This window comes from Carassius auratus, unplaced genomic scaffold, assembly GCF_003368295.1.
Source record: "Carassius auratus strain Wakin unplaced genomic scaffold, ASM336829v1 scaf_tig00013133, whole genome shotgun sequence".
Classification (NCBI taxonomy): Eukaryota; Metazoa; Chordata; class Actinopteri; order Cypriniformes; family Cyprinidae; genus Carassius; species Carassius auratus.
The window spans coordinates 62,194-84,293 of NW_020524366.1; the positions used below are offsets into that span (position 1 = coordinate 62,194).

Below are 22,100 nucleotides of genomic sequence, written 5' to 3' on the forward strand. Positions count from 1 at the left end.
ATATGGCACAAATTCATAGCCACTTTTTATACAAATGTGTCATTGTGTCATTGGTAATGCTCCATGTTTATTTCACTCATAAAGAAATAAACTGTCTTTTTTTTTTATTGTACTTTTTGCTTCAAATTAAAGTTTATCATCATGTAGTTCCCTTCAGAGCTGGTTGGTTTTATTCAGGGTTTTTTAATGTCAAAACTTTAAATGTCAGTGCAGAAAAAAACACCAAGACTTGAGAACCAAGACTTGAGAAAAAATGGGCAATCACTTCTACTAGAAAGTCTGTTGCCATTAGAATGTGATACTTGGTGACAAGCTTGAGTATGTAGCACTTACCCGCTTGCGGAGGTTGCAGGTGAGGATGAGGTTTCGGGAGAAGGAGTTGGCGAAGGCCGTGTAGAACTCCAGCACTTTGAGTAAGGCATCCCTCCTGATGACATGCAGGTCGCAGTACGTCAGAGCCCTCACGTTAGCACAGGCATGAGCCAGTGTGGATTCCTTCCAGAACACGTCACCAAACACATCACCCTTTCCTGGGACAGAAGACAGATATAAAGTTACAGGAAGAAAGTATGCTGTGTGTGTACAATTAGTCAAAGCTGAGCTGAATTTTCAGCGGCCATTAGAAATCATTCTAATGTTCTGATATGCTGCTCAAGAAAGATTATTAATAATGTTGAAACAGTTATGCTGCAGGTGTCAGGTCTTCGCTAATCAGTAAAACGATTGGTCAGAGCTGCCCAGCCATATAACAAACTCTCATACATTCTGAGTTTCAGACAGGAAACATTTGGAGGAGCTTATTGCTGGCACTTACTGAATCCAAGGATTTACATACTTTTTCTTACCAATAGTTAATGTTCAGTAAGGACATGAAAAAAAACATAACAGCATTATTTTAGGTGACTATTTGTCTTTTGTTGTGACTTACACTCAGTAACATTTTCATACTTTAATTAATACTTTTATTCACATGCTTTTCCCACCCTGCATAGCGGATGTTTACTTAATTAATATATATATTTGTCTACGTTTCTTTTTTTTTCTTGAATCAGACTGATTTGATCTTTAAGGAAGCTTGTTTTCTGCCACGGGATAAAATAAAATTAATAAAGGTAATTGCAGCTTTGTATCTTCACTTTGAATTGTGAGATATGCTCTCAATAACTGCAATTGTATTTATAAAAAAAGAATTGTGAGATATCTCAAAATAGTGATAATTTTTTTTCTCAGAATTACTATACAGTAGCTTAGAGGTTGGGGGATAAAAGCTGCAATTAATTTTATTTTTTTTTTGTATCCAGTGGCCAAAACAAGCTTCCATAGATCTTACTACAGTATAGCATAGATACAGTATATTCTAAGTTATCACACCCGACTCATGAGATAATCTGTACAAAGTGTAAGTACCCAGTGTTCAACGCTTTTGATGAGGGGCATCATTAGGAGCCCAGCAGGTTTAGTATGGTGGATTCATGTAAACGCTTTAGGGCTAATCAACTCACAGTGTTCGCATATTATTTCATTTTAGAATCATTAAAGCAAAAGAGAATCTGATCCGAATTGCCATTAAAGAGAAGAGACATTAACTTCCTCTCTACAGTGTCTCATAAATTCTAATGTCGTGTCGTTTGCAGTTACATCAATAAAACGTCACATTCTTGTGGCAGTGGTACAACGGCAAGACTCGAGAGAAAAGTCTTAACACATGCATGTTTGTGTACATGTTCATCAAAACAAAATATCCATCCTATTTTTATTGAGGGGGGGGTGTTCTGTACACAAATTAGACTGATGAACAAGGCCTGGATAGTTATTGTTTTCTTAATTGTTAATAAGAGCTTTACGAGCCAGGACTTCAGTTTGAATTTGTGCTTAAAAATATGCCTGTTTCTCTGCCAACAAATCTGGTGATTGTTATGGCTGCACTGGAGACTGTGAACTACCAGTGCACATCCCTGCGAAACAAGAGACTTAGCAATCAATGGACAGAGAATCGGTCCCCACAGTTCAATTACAGCAGTATAAGGAGATGGCATGGACAGAGTAACAAATGCCAAATATAACGCAAGGAGCACACTGTGGGCTTTTATTTTACTTGAGAGAATGAACGTTAGCAAGTTCACTGTGTAAGATCCTGTGTGAAAACCATCTTTTAGGATCCAAGGCATTAGTGTTGTGCCCTTTATAAGTTTGTTATTTTTCTGCACTTATCTGAAGCTTGATGTGTTTTGGAGCTGCGGTATTTGCCCTCAGGAAAAACCGGCAGAAATCTGAAGTATTACTGTAGTACAAACTGGTTAACTGTGCAGCATTGGGCTTTCTTGAGTTTAATGAGAATACTGTGCAATAATGTTGTGCAGAAAATATTAACTGCAGTAGCAAAGTATATATTTAAATAAAGCAGGATTCTGTTTTTATTCAAACATATTCAACCTGCTTAAAAGCTTGATATTTTGGATATACTGTCGGATATTTCACGGCAGAGAATATTTCTCGGGACAAGTTTATTATTGAAAGTTAATTTCTGTACAGGCACATATTTTTGTGATCACAGAGCATGTTGTCACAATATATGGGTTAAGTTCATAGGCATAATTTAAAGGTGGGACAGCTGGGACATGTCCCCACCACTTTGGTCGATATTGTCCCCATCTTGCGGCATGGACGTACCTAATGCAGATGAAACATATCCAGCTAACATTCATTTCTGTTAAATAAGTTATGATCAGGGCCTAGAATCTGTTGTTTTTTAAATCAAGCTGAATGTTTGTTGCAATGTTATTAGTGAAGGAATGTTCTCTTGTGGGTGGCTCATCTTCACACAAGAGCGCTTGACTCTATTGTTTAAATGTTGCTGAAACTATCTATTCATTCCGGTTTAATCACAAATCAAAATAAACACTAATGTGTCCCTGTTCTTGATATATGATTACTGATGAACATTTTTGATTATATGAAGGCAGAATAGAACCCAAAACCTCTGACATGCCTAACGAAAATTCCATCACTAAACTGTTTAGGAACACGGATGTTTAGTGCATATGTACAGTATGTATTTATGTATGAATCTCATGCCTGATAATATATTTTATTATAGTACACATAAGAATGAAGCTATCACATAAAATGTTTTGCTCTATGTTGATACATTAACCTTAGAACCTTAGAAGCTTAGAAAACAACAACAAATGTTTTCTAAACAACTAAATGAATTAGTATTAGTACTGAAATTACTAAAATTCTAATAAATGTATTAAAAGCTAAATAAATGCATTAAAGCGAGTTACTGAAACTCAAATAAATAAATATATATATATAAATATAAATGCACATTACTAAATTTACTAAACTCTTAAACTAAAATTAATTCAATTCAAATTATCAATAAGTTATATTGGTAAATTGATAATACTGAAATAACAGTGCTTATTGAGTGAAAAAGTGAAAGAAACAAGAGAACAAAACAAAAAGTAAAAGGTAAAATAATATCAAACTATTGTTTTGATCAACAGGAATTTTTAGAGAAAAAAAGAATTTTCCAGAGAGTCCTTTCATTCTCGTGAAAAAAAGAAAGAAAAATCAATAATAATAAATAATAATAATAATAATAAATAATAAAATTAAAGTTAAAATCTACTTTCTATAGATCTAGTAGAGTCTAATTAATTCAGTTTATGCAAGTGTGGTTTTACTGTGTTCACTTGTTTACCCAATTTTAGTTTACCGTTTAGTTTACTATTTAAACTAGGTGTTTCAAACCAACATACGTTAGGGTATTTGGTTTTATATCATTAAATCTTATATTAACTTGATATATCCCTTGTGATGAATTCTCTATGTGACAACTAGCCCCTGAGGTCTTGATTAACTTTTGTTTTTCTAGTGTGGAAAGAATGATTTAGCTCACCTAAAATGGCAATGACTTCATCATCCTGAATGACCTCCAGCGATCCAGAAACCACGAAGCAAAGAGTGTCCACACTTTCTCCTGCGTGGAAGATGAGATCTCCTGGAGCGCAGTGTGTGGTCTGGAACTCCACTGCCAAAGAGCGCAGACAGCCATCACTGGCCAACCGGAAGGCAGGGTGCTCGTTGAACACCTGGTGGTTGAGGTGCACACAGATGTCTGCACGCATGTCCTTAGGACAGATTGACAGAACCTAGCAAGAAGCAAGGGCATTCATGTCTTAATGACACATTCTTTTAACAGCATGTACATAGTTATTGTTTTTTTTTTATATAGTAAATGAGTATCCTAATATGAGTGATTAGTGATATTTTACTGCAGAACATCTCGATTATCCAATCAGAATGAAGTATAGCAGAGAATCATGTAATATCGTGGGGTATGTCAGTTATTAAAATGATGGGCTAGAGCACAGAATAGCATTCGTAGTGCAAAGTTTATTTTGCCTTGCTGCACTTTATTAGGTTGAGTGAGAAAAAAAGTCAAACAGAAAGATGTTAAATTCATGAGTTCACACTTACATATAATATATGTATATGTAATAGCTGAAAAATTATAATGCATATTTGGCGTGCTGTCCGGGGAAGGGCTCCAAGCCCAGGAATGGCACGAACCTAAAAAAGCAAAAGCGGAAAGGACAGCAACACAACCCCCCACCACAATAGCACTGAGATCTGGCGTGGGCTGATATTTGGAAAGTCAGCTGGTTGGCAGGTCGGAAGAGCCTATGTACTCCAGTGGGAGCAACTTTACATATTTGGAGAGGTACGCCTTACTGGCTGCTTGTCTGGAGGGCTCGAGCCGTTGCTCAACTGGAGCACCTCACTGCATTGGAATGGATGAGCCCTACCGGCCGATAAAGCAGGAGCAGCGTGATTGGATAGCCCGACCAGGAGGGCCCCAGTTGCCTCCAGTTGCCTCGACTGTAATAGGTCACGGTGTTGGCGTACGGGCCCTACTGGCTGATGAGCCCATGCTAATCAGTGGGCAACCAGGGCAGATAACTGACCGAGAGGGCATTTGAAGCCTTCGACCGGAGATCAAGACTCAGGACAACGGACGTGTAGGTCCGAGAGGCCCGCAGATAAACAGGCTTTGGGGCCGCCGACAAAGAGGACTCTTGTGACATCTGACGGGAGATCAATAATCACGGTATCAGAAGGATAAGACCTGTTTGTGGGCAGCAAGTAAAGAAAACCCAACTGGGAGCACTCTCGTCGACATCTGATGGGAGCTCAATCTGCATTTAGCGTCTTGACCTGAAAATGTATTGATTTACAACATGTGGTCTGCGCCGCTAGTGTATGCAGCCTCAAACTGCACTGCGGCCGGAAAAGCGGGAAGCGAGTGAGGCTTGCTGCGGTGAGATCTAAGGCTCGGCTCGGGCTGGTTGAATGCCTGCTGCTGCTGTGATCCAGCGCTCGAGGAGAGTCGGGTCTTGAGCGGGATGATCGTGGTGTCGAGTGAGGCAAGCTCGGGGCTTTGCACGGTTTATTGGTCTAATTCTTTGGTATAGATCTCTTCGTTTGGAAGGAAAAAATGGGTCTGTGATAAGACAACAGACAGAGCGAACCAAATGCTGATAAACTGTCAATGGAGACAGGTAAGTCAGCTGTATTTATACCCTAGTGTTGATTATCTTAAGTGTGCTCCACCTGTTGTAATTAGGCTAAGTATCTGATGTGCTCCTCCCGAATCTTGTTAATGAAACATCATTTGCTGGGTATATTTGGGAATGTCAGTTTCTGAATATTTATCCTGTGTGCTGTCTAAGCAGTAATAGTTAAATTAACACTGAGGTTATTACAAAAAAATTATAAATCATTTTTGTACTGAAATGCTATTAACATTCTAAGATTAGCAGGCTTTGACACAACTGCTTAATTAACGTGTATGTATAATAACAAAAGATGATTACAACTGATTCAGTCTGTGGATTACTTACAAATCTTTTTATTTATTTATTTTTTGCCATCTTCTCTATCTATAAATATATATGTTTGAGGAATGCTGCAGCTGTGTAGTATAATTTCCGAAAAATATTATTTGAATGTAGCCTTGGCCAAAAATCTATGTATGTAGGCATTAATATTACATCATCAAGTGCCCATAAAAAAAATGGCATGTACTGGATGCCTTTTACCTGCATTTTATGCACGCAGGGTGTTAAGTGCATGGATAAGATCTAATACACTTTGCTTCACTTTACCAGAATGCAATTACAACCCATTATTCTTTTTTGCCTCCATTACCTGTACATGATCTTTCTGGTCAGGCCTATTCTTCCATATTCAATTTAATCTATTGGTCAGATCATGATAAATAATGCAGAAGAACAATGTTATACATAAGTATAATACATATCTAGACTTCTTGAACATGTTCTGCTCAACTTCTAAATGAAAAGTCACTTATACAGGCATATTTTTTTGCTGTGCACGTGTCCATCTGTGCTGTGCTCACATGTTTTTGAAAAGGTTTAAATTTGCCAGTTATTCCCAGTGACAAGCTTCAATAAATGGAGAAGATTTCTCACCACATGCTGCATGAAAACCAGTTATGAGAATCCTTTATATGTCTAAATTTGAGCCAGAGGTTGAATAGGTCTTCTCCATTCCCTGAGGGTTGATGTCTCCTGGGATATAATGCAATTTCACATTCTTCTTTTAGAATGAAATACAAAAGGAGGTCTTGACGTAGAGACACAAAAAGATGACCCTTATTCTCCATCTCTCTTATTTTAAGTTAAGCATTTCCGACAGAATGATAGTATCCGTCAGAAAAAAGATAAACCAAATGATTTTTCTTTAGTTTCTGTCAGAATTATGGACTTGTATGTGTGTGTTTTTTCCTGTGACCCAGTTTCTGTATCTACTTGATTGTTGATTAGTTCCCAGGTGTGTCTCCTTAGCTCCAATGTTAGACTGTCTTTATAAGCAATGTCCTTTCAGTTCAGTTTTGTCTGTTCTACAAGTTCCATATATGTGTTTTCCTCCTTTTCTCCCTGTTGGATTTACTCCTGTGTTGGATTAATAAAGACTATTTCAATTATCCTTGGCTATGTGTTCCTTCCAGCAGCGTAGTGTGACAGAAGACCCAACAACAACAGTTTAAATTGCTTGTCTACCCTCATTTGTTTTCCATGATTTTTCCTCACTCCTTTTTCTCTCTGTTGTGTTGAATGGATCCCCTCCTTCGCCCGGAATACCTCCTCCTCCTGCTGAAGAAGGGGGAGGATTCATTTGTGGCACACACCAGACTGTTCTGGATCATGGCACGCCTCACAAACTACCTGGATGACGTGCTCTGTGCTTTCTATGATGCCAATTTGAACACCGTGTACAGAAAGCCATGGCCCGATGATGGTCCCTGAGCTAATTTCACTGCCTTCGTGGAGTGGACAGAGACGAAAAATGGATCTCCGCTCCCCACCTGTTCCCAGGGACTGATCACCAGTGCCACTCCCGACCCAAAGCTCAGCCCACCATCTCCCCACAGTACAGAGAATAAGCCCAAGCCCACCGGAGTGGAGCTCTGCCCCCTGCATCGCGACTGAGGGTGAGCCTAGTATGATGTGCCAAACGGGCCAAAATGAGGAGGAGGATCTTATTGATTAGAAATCGGAACTGTAGGTTGATCTGCCCCCTCTCCTCTCTCTGTCGCCTCAGCTGGTTCCATCCAGCCCTCTTTTGTTCTTGGTTTCCTTTGTCCAGCCCTGAGGGGGCTTCCAATCCTCAAGTGCCTGCTCCTAGAATGTGTTCTCCAGTTCCAGCTCCTAGAATGCGTCCTCAAGTTCCAGCTCCTAGAATGTGCCCTCCAAGGGGAGCTCCTCCAAAATGCCCGCACTCCCACCCGCTCCAGCCTCCTCCATTGCTGTCGTCTGGCAGCCCCTCTGCTTGCCCTCAGCCCACCATCTTTGCGGTGCAAGCCCTGTTGGACTGTCATCCTCCAGCATCCGCCGTGGTTGTGAGTCTCCCTTTGAGGCCCGGACTCTGCCTCTGCCTGTAGTCCCGGTGGCTCCACCTCGGCTCCTAGCTCCCTCGCCTCCACCGTCAACCATTGATCCATCAGCTCCCTGGTCCCTCCGGCTCCGCCTTGGTCAGGCGTCGACTCAGCATCACCTCTGGACTTCTCTCCCCTGGTGGCGCCTAGTTGCTCTGTCCCACCAGCTCCGTTGGGTTCCTTCCTCCCACCAGCTCCACCTTGGTCTTCAGTCGATCTGCCTCCGCCATGGATCTATGGATCTCTGCCTCCATCGCATCCTCCTGGCTTGTTGGCACTCCACCTCAGGCTTCTACTCCACCTGCCCCGCCACCATTGATCAGCCCCCTGGAGTCAGCAGCCATTCCTTCTTCCATGGCTCCTCCCAGCGTCGGCTCCACCTTGGGCAGTCATTGTGGCTGTGACCTGGGTCCAGCTGGAATCCTCCTGCTCCAAGCTCCTCCTGTCTCCTCCCTGGCTCCTCCCTCCATCGTCTCTGTCTGCTGGCCCCCTCCCAGGGGTCCGTCCTCCACAAGAGCCTCCTCTCAAGCTCCCACCTATGCCTCCTCCTGTTGTTGCCTACGGTGTGAGGACGTACTTTTCGGGAGGGGGGTGAAATGTCAGAACTTTTCCCCTGTGACCAAGTTTCTGTCTCTCCTTGATTGTTAGCTCCCTTGTTAGCCTGTCTTTATAAGCAATGTCCTCTCAGTTCAGTTTTGCTGGGTCTACCAGTTCCGTACGTGTGTCTTCCTCCTTTTCTCCCTGCTGGATTTACTCCTGTGTGGGATTAATAAAGACTATTTCTAATGTCCTCGACTCCGCATCCCTTCCAGCAGCATAGTGTGACAGTTTTAGCATTTGGGAATGCACTGCTTGCATCCAAATGTCTTTATTTGGAGTTCATAATTAAAATCAGAAAGACAGAAGAGGCAACTGCTTATGAGCTGTGATTACTTACTCCTGTTACCACTATAAAGATTAAACAAATTAATTAAACAATGCCTTCTATGATCAAAACCACATCTTTAGCCTTACCTTACTATAAAAATAAAAAGCATTTGTATTTTCAGAATGTGTCTTTCACAAACAACAAACACTGGTGAAAGAAGGCATGACTGTCCATGTCTCAAGAGAATAACCATGCATAAATATTTCAAAAACTGTGCATGCAATTAAACTGCAACTTCTCACAAATAATGTTTTTTTTTTTTTTTTAAATAGTGAGATTATGGTTTTCTAAAATAGTATAAAGTAAATATTAAAAGGGTACAATGTGGCAAAATGTCCTGCAGAGAAGAGAGAGAGAGAGAGAAAGGAATACATTTCCCTCATGAGGGCTTTTCTACAACCTGTACCCTACATTCAGATCTTTGCACAAGGTAAGTGCTGAATACATCAGAAAGAGGAATAGATTTACCCACCTTCTCTGTGTCTATGCCTTTGGTCATGGCCCATGTGGACACAATGTAATCCATAACTCTCTCGCTCAGTCCTTTAGGCACCTGATAGAGCTTCAGAAAGTCTCTCACATTGTTTAGCATCTCATGGTAGCGGTTCGTGTTTGTGTACATCTGCTGAAAGATGGTGGTCACGTTTCCAAAGATGGTGGCATACAGAAGAGCTGCAAAACAGAGAGGGTCACTTTAGAAAGCTGCTGAATATATAAAAAAAATAAAAGGCTATACTGAAGTGAGAGGGAACAGAAGTATCTGAAGAGAAAGGGGGTTGTGATTCGCTGGCTGAGGAGAACTTCATATGAGCTTCAGTGTGTGACACAGTGCATTAAATCCCACTAATATACTGTACCTTCTATCACTTTTTCTATAAGAAGAGTGAAAAACATATATAAAAAACATTATTATATTCACAATTGTTGTTGTTGTTATAACTAGTACGACTACTACTATTAATAACAACAACATTAGTAATAATAGTATTAGTTGTAGTAATATTAATTATATTCATTGAACACATTTTTTGTTACTGAGAAAGACTCATTTATTTATTTAAAAAATTATAATTAAAACAGGTAAATATTTTGTGAGATCCTTTTTATATACATATATACTTTTAAGATTAGCAATATTTCATTAAAAATAAAGTGTCTCTAGTTCTAATACAGAAACACAGTTTAATCAAACTAATAATATCTGCCAAATGTCAAAGAATGTTTCAAGTATTCCCAGAAATTCTATTCTATGCAACAGACAGCTTTTTAGTCTGCTAATATATATATAAAATTCCCCTAATCCTATCCTAACTTACACCCAAGTGTTTCCATGGTAACACAGACCAAAATAGTTTCTGGAATCTATTGTTACTTTGTTACCAGTATGTTCTGAGAGGGCGGGCAGGAAAATGGCTTAGACAGAAAGGATGTACAGCATCGGCAGAGAGGTAAGATTCCAGTGAAAACCAAGAGGCAAGGGTAATGCACTTTAAATCACATCCATGATTGACAAGAGCCCAGTCATTCAGAACAGTGCAGGATCTGTGCACCAATCATCCTCACATTCACCCTCTTTTGACATGCATGCCAAAGACCAGCAGGAGCTTGATCAACATTAATGGTTCTATGCAAACCAAAGCATTAATTAACTGCCCATGTGACTGAATGCAGTCTGAGTGATGATAAAAGCATCTGCACTCTGATGCAGCAATTCATTTCTAGCCAAGATACCAGTGACGCAGATGAATTTTGGGCCAAGGATTGATCCACGTGTCAGCTGTCTGCCTGTTTTTACTAATGTAATCAATATGAACGAGTGCAATAAAGAGTCATCAACAGAGACATATTTTTAACTTGTCTAGTAGTCTAGAAATGTATGCGCATAAGACAAATACGTGCCAACCCACATGATTACACACCTGAATGATTATCAACAGGCCAAAGACAGTGTCTGTCATTTACACAAAGCAGTTTCAAAGAGGTAATTGAAGCACGATTACATGTACAATTTTACATAATGTACATGAGACGTGTTTAGTGAGCAATTAAGCAGGGATTAGTCAGAGCTTACGGGCAAATGATGAGGTTAGTTTTTCAGTGACTTGAGTTCACCACCAGTATAAAGGTCACGCAAGAACTGGAAGAAGCTGAGCTAACATAATAGAGAAGTTCACTGCATTACACAAACAATGCAGAAATACTGTAGACAATAGGGGAAGCAAAAGAAAAAAACAGAGCGAGAGAGAGAGAGAAGTAAATGATGACCATATGGAACGTAAACATATGGGGAACCCCTCCCCCCCCCTTTATACTCATGCAATACTTTGGGATAAGTATGTTTTTAAAGAAAATATTATTATTATTAGATATTTAAGCAATAAGGTACAGGAGACCATGCTGTATCTTGAATAAATCACGGCTGTTAGTTATGACGCAAAGCAGACTATATAATATTGTAAAATTTAAAAAATGTATGTATTTATGTTACTTTTTTTTAAGCCAGTTAAATGCTGTCTTTCCTCTATAAATAGTTCCTGACAGTAACAGTAAATGCAAGAGAGTGTCCCGAACCTGCCTCATCTAATAGAGCTTAAATAAAACACCATACTGTATATGATATTTTCTCACACACATACATCTGCTTACTCTCAGCATGAGAAAACATCTGTTTTTCCTCTTATAGTTTTAAAACTGACTGATTCGCAGCACAGCGTGAGTTTGCAAGCGTCATTACAGTGTAAACTGTATATATCATAGAAAACAGCTATTTTAAATTGTACAATTTTTTCAAGTTGTTTTTACTGTATTTATTTTTGCATGCAGCTATGGTGAGCATAAGAGACTTTTTTTTTTTTTTTAAATCCTATTTACTATGAAAACTTTTGACCTGCAGACAATAAACATGAAAATTACACTTTTTTCAAAGTAGATTACACTAGACTGTTTTATAGAACTACAACACTTAAGCTAAAATAAAAACTAAAACAAACTAGACAAATAAATTGAAAAGACAAATAAAATGGAATATAATTCCATAGAAAATAGAAAATAAATGGAAATAAATTAAAAAAAATGCAAAACTATATTAACTTGTTTTTTTCCCAATGATATTTCATAGAACATCCAAACAGATTTTTTTTTTTCATGCAGCAAAAATTGAAGAGGACCACAGACAGCTGTGGAAAAGTGTCCATACTCCATAGGCAAAGATGGTGTGATTTGGAGTTGAGAGCATGCATGTGAAATTATGATATGACTTCATCTCTTCAGCTTCTAGCACTGCCTCTGTAGTCTTACTTGATCTCCATGAGCATCAAGCCCAATCAGTTCTGCATTACTTCACATTCATGGCCTAATCAAATCTACCGGAGACATGATAGTGGGTGGTCCCCTCATGAGAAGGGAATATTATATCCCTATGGGTGTTGGATGAATGTTGATTGATGGAAGCAAAATAATGGTTGCATGTTACCCAGATATCATTTTTTATCGTCATTTCTGGCACCATTGTTTTCATAAATACCTTCTCTCCTCCACTGAAGCAGGCATTTTCTCATTAGGTCAGGGTAATAGCCAATTTGATGCCTTTTTATGGGGAGGTAATGGGTATAAAAAAGGCCTTGCAGATGCACTTTTGATGATGGCTAATGAAATATGAAAGAGTGGAACCATAATGGAGAGGATTTTCGATTGGACTGGATCTCTCATGCGCTGCATACAGGAGAAGGAAATAGTTGCCCTTGCCCTTTTCAACTACAGTAAAATGATTCATGCGCTGTGGAGGAAGCTTGCCTTGTGCCGTTTTACTGTATGCAGTAAGATGGGTTTTGAACTACTGAGTGTAGAAGGTCCCCCTATAAAAATGTTGTCCCAGGCCTGAAGCAACCCAGATTAGACAATGCAGTTTATTAGAATCAACCAAATGTAAAAAAGGGCTTCCCAAACAAAGGCAAACAGACCCTAGAGGTTCATGACAGTACTGCAGGGTTTAAAGAGTTTTTTTTATATATTTTATACAAACAATGGCAAACATTCATATAAAAATCTTTGTTTCATCCTAAGTTTGATCGCAACATTCCTTGCTGTTAATAGTGTTTACTGTCTGTTTGATTACATTAACTAACTGTTAGATTTTTACTGTAAATTTATGCCATATGGACATGAACTTGCGAATTAGGTTAGGTAACTTATTAGTAGAAACTTTTCTGTAACGCTGCGTTGCAACGATTTGCATCGTGAAAAGTGTTGTACAAATAAACCTGAATTGAATTGAATTTATAAAAAAGGATTACTTTGCTAAATAAAGTACCTAAAATTTAAATATCAAGTTTAGTGGTCATTTCAATGCCTCTAATAACCAATCCAAAATACTTTATTCAAACATATCTCAGATTTCTGGTGGAACATCAAGTAAAGAAGCAAAATGACATACAATAATTAATGCCTTTGAAAGATAATTGTTCTTATTATATAAACATATAAACCTCATTCAGCATCTTAACCTAATTTAATATTGGATAATTCTCAAGCCCATATATCTTATTTTAAAGGAACAATTCACCCAGAAATGAAAATTTACCTCAAGCCATTCAAGATCTCACCCCAGTTCATTTGTTTCTTGTAAACGCAGCTTTTCACATCACAAGACAATAACTGATGGACTGGATTGGTCTGGATTACTAGTGGATTACTGTGATGTTTTTATCAGCTAATGCAATACTACATTTCACATCTCAAACTCATCTACATCTTGGATGTCCTGAGGGTAAGTATATTTTCAAAAAAAAAAAATTTTTGGGTATTTTCTTTTATGGATCTTTAGATGCTTAGCAAGTCAAAAATACTGGAGTAAGAACATTAGAACATTTTTGTTCAGTGTTGAATCACAATCAATGTCCTTTTAAGTAACAAGCACATTAAAGGATCTACACTAGGCACAGCGATTCCCAAAGGCATCTGTGTCAGAGTAGCAGTCTGTTCAGGCAGGTGTTAATAGCAACGGTTGTGATTAATTCACACCCGTATCTTTCATACACCCAGCTTTGCAAAAACCCCAGTCTCAGAACAATCCTTTAGAGCACCTTTACTCATAGCATCAAATGAATGATTCATTGCTACATTGAAGAGGTGACAATCACTTGGATAGTGATGACAGTAATATTGAGAGTGATGACAGCACTACAAAGCAAATGCCTTGTAATTGCTCCACTGTTCAATATCCAAGCTCTTATTAAATATTTACAGGGCTGACTCATGTGCTGCTCCAGTGAGCTGTGCTGCCCGGTGGCACAAAGTCGTGAGATGCAACCCCATAGAGACCACACAAGTCCAGCACACGTAATTGTGTTGAACATCCCAAAATAATAAGCGCAGCAATGTAGGACCATATTAACAAGATTAGGAAGGCGAAGACTTAAACATGTAAGTACAAATGATGCAGGGCTGAGTCCCAGAGCTCCACGGTTGCTTGATTTTGTTACGTAGGAGAAGAGGGCCTGTGAGCTCTGAGATGTCTGCGGAGAAGCTCAAATGTACTGTGTAATCAAGCTTGCTATTCAATTCCTCCTCCGGCCAAAACTTTCACACACAGGAAAACATTGTCTGTGCAGTGTTTGTGATGTATTGAGAGACTGTAATGTAATGTTGGTAATGAGGTCATCCTATTAGGATATATCTATTTACCAGTAATTATGTGACTTTTAGTGTCTATTTTGCACGTGAAATGTTATGCAATACATTTCCACACAAATATCTTTTTAAATATGTGTTTATTATATATATATATATATATATATATATATATATGTATATATATATATATATATATACACACACACACACAAACACAATCTTATATTCTCAGAACAAAAAAGCCAACTTCCAACGCAACAGATTATGTATATTAATACATTTTATATATTGTACATTGTCATTTTTTGCTATATTGTACTATTCCGCATTGTATAGGTTATATTCCATTATATATATATATATATATATATACATCCAAAACAGCAGAGAAAATATTTAAATATATATTTATTTTAAATATCTAAAAAAAAACATATTTTATATGCTGTCATTTATAAAACATACAGTGTGTATGAGTGTAATATGTCAGTTTATAAATATAAAAAATATAAATACATAAAATGCAATAATATACTTAATTATTCAATATAGAATTTAAATTATATTTGCAAATTACACAGCCGATACATTATGTATTATATTTCAAAAAAGTAGATAAAAAAAAAAAATCATAAAAATCCATACACACAAATAGCCTATATAATGCACTGATGGGAGGTTGTGACGACTAGGTGGCATGAGTATGTGGGGACTGGAGAAGAGCTTGGAGGGCAGTACAAAATCCAACACAATATTAACGATCCCTGCAGTGTGGGTGTTGTTGGCTGGGCACTGGGTAGTTAGTGGGGCTCGTGTCATCATGGATAGGTCCAACAGCAAGCAGCGATTTGCAAGACACAAGCACCCCTTCCATATGATCCATGAAGCTTCCTCGAGGTGTATCCCTGGACAGCTGTGCTCTGTTGGCAGCGTTAAGGCCAGCAAGCAAGAAGCTGCAGAGTCAGTCATCTGGGAATGATACTTCATTAGCGAGTCTGAGGAATTCCTCAACTTGATTCTCAAGGGAGCTGTCCTTCTGCCCAAGGCATACAATAACTATATAGCGCGATAGATCCATTGTGGGAAAAATAAGAAAGACAAACATAAACTTCATAACATGCCGCTTATCTTTTCTGGTCTGGCCTTCAGTCACAACTTGTTGTCTTATACATGCATGAAGACGAAGAGGAAGAGGAAGAGGAAGGATCAAAAGACTTTAATCAGGAACACAGAATTAGCTTACACACACAAACCCATAGACATGGCCGGACAAACTCAAACTGAAACAGAGAGAACTAAATATAAGAGATAATGAGGTTCACAGCTGAATGGAATGATTAACTTAACTAGGTCACTATGGCAACAAACTCAGGCTGGGAAAAAGTGCAAACAGAAAATTGAATCCAACTAAACATAACTGTGTCTATCTATCTACTTACCTACCTACCTATCCGTTTATTTATCTATAATATCTATCTCTTCTGTAACTGCAGACCATTTTGCTTCCTGAAACATCTCTATAAATATCACAGAAAAAGAAAAAAAAGAATTGATTGATTTTAATATTATTCAATAGTGATGTTTTGAAATTTAAAAGTACAGAAAGTCAAACATTACATGTATAGCTGTGCCTAGCACGATACACACTTTAGAAATAAGGCCAAATGAAAGGAAGAATGATGAAAAAAGCCTCTCTGACATTACCAGTGCAGCTGAGTGAGCTTCTTTGATCACTGTCTGTGCCGTCAGCAAAAACAAATACAAACAGTTGTTACTCCCTCAATACATACCAATCAAACTACTCTGTAACTAAAATTATCTTCAAAACCCCACCAGATATAGATAGAAATTAAAAGCTGAAATACAGAGTGGAGAACATAAGAGCACTCTCAGATCAAACTCTCCCACTTAATGAAGATGTTCAAACACATTCTTCAAAAATGATATTAAAACATGCTCTCTTTAAAGAAAAGATGCATGTGATGAGGTATTTTTTCATAATTTCTCTCTCTTCCAGTTCTGTTCATAAAGCATCACTGGGAAACTGTTTGACATTATGTGAGCATGGTAGCAAAACCCTGACTGGCTGATTGAAAAGTGCTGCAGTCTTCTCCCTACAGGTACAGGACGTTAGACTGCGGAGATCTGGTGATGGCTAAAGATGTTGAAATAACGTGACTCATTGCTAATGAGGATTATATTAGCATTCTTTCAGATTGATGAGTCATCATCCAGAGATCTCCCTGAACATGATTTATTCAAGAGGAGATAGGAGTCATTCCTTACACCTCTGCAGTAATGATCAGTATGAGGGGAACATAAGGTCCATCTAGAAGGCAGAGGTTAACAGAGATTTGACCAATAAGTACTGGAACAGTAAAGACAATATTGTTCTGTTTGCTGTGGAGTCTAGAAATCTGTAAATATGATTAAAAGATGAATACGAGACAAAACTACAGAATGTCACATTTTATTGTTGGGTGATTCAACACATAGATGTTTTACCAGCTAAGAAGATCAGCACTTTTATAGTTTCTTCTCCCTGTCTGATGTGAGCATAAGTATTGGAACAGTTTCCTCACATGTCTTCCTAAGTGTTCAGCTGTGTCCTGTTGCATTAATTCTTCAGATATTAAAAACAGGGAATGTGTCTTATCAGTTATATCTATTGCTTCTGCATTCTAAGTCTTGAATTCGATGATGACACACACAAACCAGGATGAAGACAAGGAAGCTAGCTGACTCTGAAAAAAGCAAGCAATTTGGATGCTAAAAGGAAAGAGGAAGTCAATTAGGACTATAGAAAAAACAAAGGGCATGGAGAAAACAAGAGTTTGGAAACTACTGGTGACTTCAGCAACCAATGACAACCTGATCGGCTGAGAGAAAAAAAAAACAGTACTTGATGACAGACAAATCATAAAAGCTGTGAAAATGAACCATAAAATACATGTCTGTAAAATCACCAACAACCTCCAGAAAGCTGGAGTGATGCTCTGTCAATCTACAGTCAGCAGGAGAATGTTTTTACACAGAATTAAAGAAGCTGCACAGCAAGATGCAAACCTCTGATCAGCACCAACAATAGAAAGGCAAGATTGTGTTGATGGACCAATGAGACAAAGACTGCAAATGATCCTAAGCATACAACCTCATCTGTAAAGCTTGGTGGAGGTGGTGTCATGACATGGGAGTGCATGGCTGTCTCTAGTAAAGGACCTCTTCATTTTAATGAGGTTATTAGTTTTTAAGTCGTTAAATGGGTTAGCACCATCCTACCTTTCTGATTTATTGTTGATGCATCAACCTACAAGAGCTCTTAGGTCTGCCAAATTGAGGCTCTTAGTGGCTCCTAGATCAAGGCTCAAGACTAGGGGAGATCGAGCCTTTTCCATAGCGGCACCAAGACTCTGGAACAGTTTGCCCATTGATATTAGAACTGCCCCTAATCTGTCCATTTTTAAATCTAAGTTAAAAACTTTTTTATTCGATCTGTCTTATACTACATGAAGGGTGATGATGTTGTCCTGGTTTGATTTTGTTTAATTTATTTGTGATTTTGTTTTTTTACTTTGTACAGCACATTGGTCAATGGTAGTGGTGTTTAATTGTGCTTTATAAATAAATTGAAATTGAAATTGACTAAATGTATCATGGCAGTAGCAGAATGCATTTGGAAGGGTAAAAAAATAATCTTGGCTACAAATATTGCAACTAAATATTAGCTTTTTCCCCGGGCGCCGCAGCATTAATGACACTGTTCACGGTGTGTGTGTGTGTGTTCACTCTTGTGTGTGTGCACTTTGGATGGATTAAATGCAGTGCACGAATTCTGAGTATGGGTCACCATACTTGGCTGTATGTCATGTCACTTTCACTTTAATCTTTTACATCTGCCTTAAATTCAACTGTTCCAATACTTATACTCACACCAAATAGTGGCATGAACTCTAAAAGTCCTGTCCTTTTTATTGAACTTTCAGATCAATATTTATGCAAAAAAATTAAATTTTATTTACTTTAGGAGCAGAATACATTGGCTCAGTAAAGGAATTTTGGTAAAGAAGAAAGGTAACGAAATCAGGTAACGAAAAGAGAAATACTGAATAACAGGTTCATTTATAAATCAACCACAATCAAGGATTGGAAGATGGTGCTCCACTACTCAACAATATATTGTTCCTTTAGTTTATTATTCTAACAAGTGCTGGGCTGGTTGTGTTGCCCTTTAAGAAATTTAAGTTTCAAATATCAGCTTTAATTATTTTTGTTAAATATTCTCAAGTGAAAATGTGAAGTTCATAATTTTTCTTGTTCTAACTAATTTGCAAAAAAAATTTTTTTTGTTTCATGTGATGAAGTCATTTCCTGTTTATTCACTTCCTGTTAGTTAGTTCTGCATGTAAAACAATGAGACAGACATGGTGTGCTCTCTCTGATAATCCATTGCATCCACTTAAAAGCATAATTGAGTCATTAATTATCAAGATTAATTCAAAATATTGCAGAAAGTATATCTGTGTATGCTACCATAATTACCAGCAAAAACAATACAATAATAAAACCAAAAGGGCTGAAATCTTTCATTGGTTTGACCAATATTAAATTACTATATATACTGTATATATATATATCAGCAAGCATTTCTCAGCCCTTATGAGGTGACGACACAGATGAGTCCGTAGATGTAAGTTAATGTAATGCTCTTGTGCTTGGAGGCATAAAGCGGGCTCAGTTCCAGCATCAGCCCAACAGGGATAGATGCCTTAACACACACGGTCAGGTTCAGCAATTACTACAGAGCCTGGAGGCAGATATCATTTCTGTCCATCACTCTGTTTTTCTCTTCCCATGTTGTACTTCTCTCCCATTTAATTTAATACCTCCCATCTGCTCTTTGAATACTGCTACAAAGTGGGACAAACATATTTTGTTCTCAAATAGTATTATTAATAGATGTAATAATTCAAACAATGTCAACTGCATTATGATAAATTCATACTGTGGTCATTAACCTGAATCTTCACAACACCAAGTTCTTGGCACCTGACTATGACATTAGAGTCAAAAAAGCAGAGTGTGTTTGACAGTACATTGCTTCACAGCTGTCATATAGCATGCAGCCTGTGACTTTTGTGTGCTGCTGGAGATGTACAGGGTTTGCTCATGAGCAAGCGCCACATTCACAGTCAATCTGTAAGGTGTCACTTAAGCTGGAGATTTATAATGTCCACAGCATGGTCAAAAATGAACCAGGACTCCTGAAGAAGTGTTACTAAAGTAATGTTACACCTCAAAGCGACCCAAATGTCAAACAACATATACCACACTAACTTGATGAGATTCATACTTGAGTACATTTCATGTAAAAATATAAAATACCCTTTTTTCTTTTCCTGACAGTGAAAGTAATGTTTATTTAAACAAGAAAATGTGGGACATCAATGTACATGTGATAAAAATATATAAAAAAAATACTTTGAGGTAGGGCTGTAAATCTTTAGGTAGACAGCGATTAGATTCACATTTCATAGGTTTTCAAATCAAGAACGATTTTTGCCAGTTTAGAACTATTCGATTCAAGTTTTAAAAGTATTATGCATAGGTTAACATTTTGTCACACCAGGGACGTAGCCATAATTTCAGAAGTGACAGAAATATCAAATGCAATACTTTTATGTATGTTTTATTTTTAATTATTTAAACAAATTTACAAGGAATATTTTTTATGATCTTTTACTTTGAATTTGCTATAAGAAATCAAATACATTGCTGGACAATAATCTATTATTTGTAATTTAAAATATTTTTCCAACTGGTAACTTTATGATTGTTTTATTACTTTATTAGGTACACCTGGTCAATTTCTTGGTAATACAAATTGCTAATCAGCCAATCACATGACAACAGCTCAGTGCATTTAGGCATCTAGATGTGATGAAGACAACTTGAAGTTCAAACTGAGAATCAGAATGGGGAAGAAAGGGGATTTAAGTGACTTTAAATGTGGAATGGTTGTTGGTGACAGACAGGCTGGTCTGAGTATTTCAAAAACTCCTGATCTGCTGGGATTTTCATGCACAACCATCTCTAGGGTTTACAAAGAATGGTCTGAAAAAGAGAAAATATCAGTGAGCGGCAACTGTGTGGATGAAAATGCCTTGTTGATGTCAGAGGTCTGAGGAGAATGGGCAGACTGGTTAGAGATGATAGAAAGGCAACAGTAACTCAAATAACCACTGGTTACAACCAAGGTATGCAGAATACCATCTCTGAATACACAACACATCGAACCCTGAAGCAGACGGTCTACAGCAGCAGAAGACCAAACCGGGTGCCACTCCTGTCAGCTAAGAACAGGAAACAAAGGCTACAATTTGCATAGGCTTACCAAATATAAGATTGGAAACATGTTACCTGGTCTGATGAGTCTCGATTTCTGGTGCAACATTGAGATGGTAGGGTCAGAATTTGGCGTAAAGAACATGAAAGCATGGATCCATCCTGCCTTGTCTCAACGGTTCAGGATGGTGGTGGTGGTGTAATGGCGTGGGGGATATTTTATGCACTTTGGGCCCCTCAATACCAATTGAGCATTGTTTAAACACCACAGCCACAATCTGAGTATTGCTGCTAACCATCTCCATCCCTTTATGACTACAGTGTACCCATCTTCTGAATGCTACTTCCAGCTCAAAACATCTCAGACAGGTTTCTTGAACATGACAATGAGTTCACTTTAATCAAATGGCCTTCACAGTCACCAGATCTCAATCCAATAGAGCAGCTTTGGGATGTGGTGGAACGGGAGATTCTTCAGCAACTGCATGATGCTATGTCAACATGGACCAAAATCTCTGAGGAATATTTCCAACACCTTGTTTAATCTATGCCATGCACAATTAAGGTGGTTCTTAAGGCAAAAGGGGGTCCAACCGCGTGTGTGTGTGTGTGTTCATTCTTGACCTAATACAACTTTTAGTCAGTTACCGTTTTTGTCACAAGACTGTGCCGGAAGGAATACAGAGTTGAGAATAAATCGAGAGAGTCTTTATTGATCCAAAACAGGGGTAACTCCAACATGGAACAAAAGAGGAAGACACACGTACTGACTTGTAGACCCGACAAAACTGAACTGAAAGGACAAGGCTTATAAAGACAGGATAACGAAGGGCAGACAGGTGCATGGAATTACTAAATTAATGGGGAGATGGAACACATGGGAAAGAAACTAGACACACCTGAAATTAAATTAACAAACCACAGGAGACAGAAACTGGGTCACGGGGCAGAAACACACATAATAAGTCCAGGGGTGTGACAGTTTTAAGAAAAAATATCTATATATTTTTTTAAATATATTATATATAGTCTGAAAAAAAAAATGTCACACAGAATCATGAAGTCAATTTCTGTCAATGGGCATTTATGCATTTATCGGAGAGCTCTATTTCTCTCCTTCTTTGAATAGTGAGGTCACCATCTCTCTGAGCTTACAACAAAAGGGATTTACAACATGAAATCTGTCTTCCTGAAACAACCCTCCTTCTCCTACTGCATTAAGTAACCTCC

The 22,100-nt window shown here is 38.1% G+C and overlaps 1 protein-coding gene across 1 annotated transcript in view; it reads right to left on the bottom strand.

The window, feature by feature from the left end:
- Window positions 1–22,100, bottom strand: part of LOC113073874 (potassium voltage-gated channel subfamily H member 5-like) — an 81,197-nt gene that overhangs the window by 18,924 nt on the left and 40,173 nt on the right. Inside the window, exons 9-11 of the mRNA XM_026246621.1 lie at window positions 9,370–9,569; window positions 3,908–4,160; window positions 334–530 (exon numbers count right to left, since the gene is read on the bottom strand). Coding sequence (XP_026102406.1) covers window positions 334–530; window positions 3,908–4,160; window positions 9,370–9,569 — 650 coding nt within the window. The remainder of the gene's footprint in view (window positions 1–333; window positions 531–3,907; window positions 4,161–9,369; window positions 9,570–22,100) is intronic.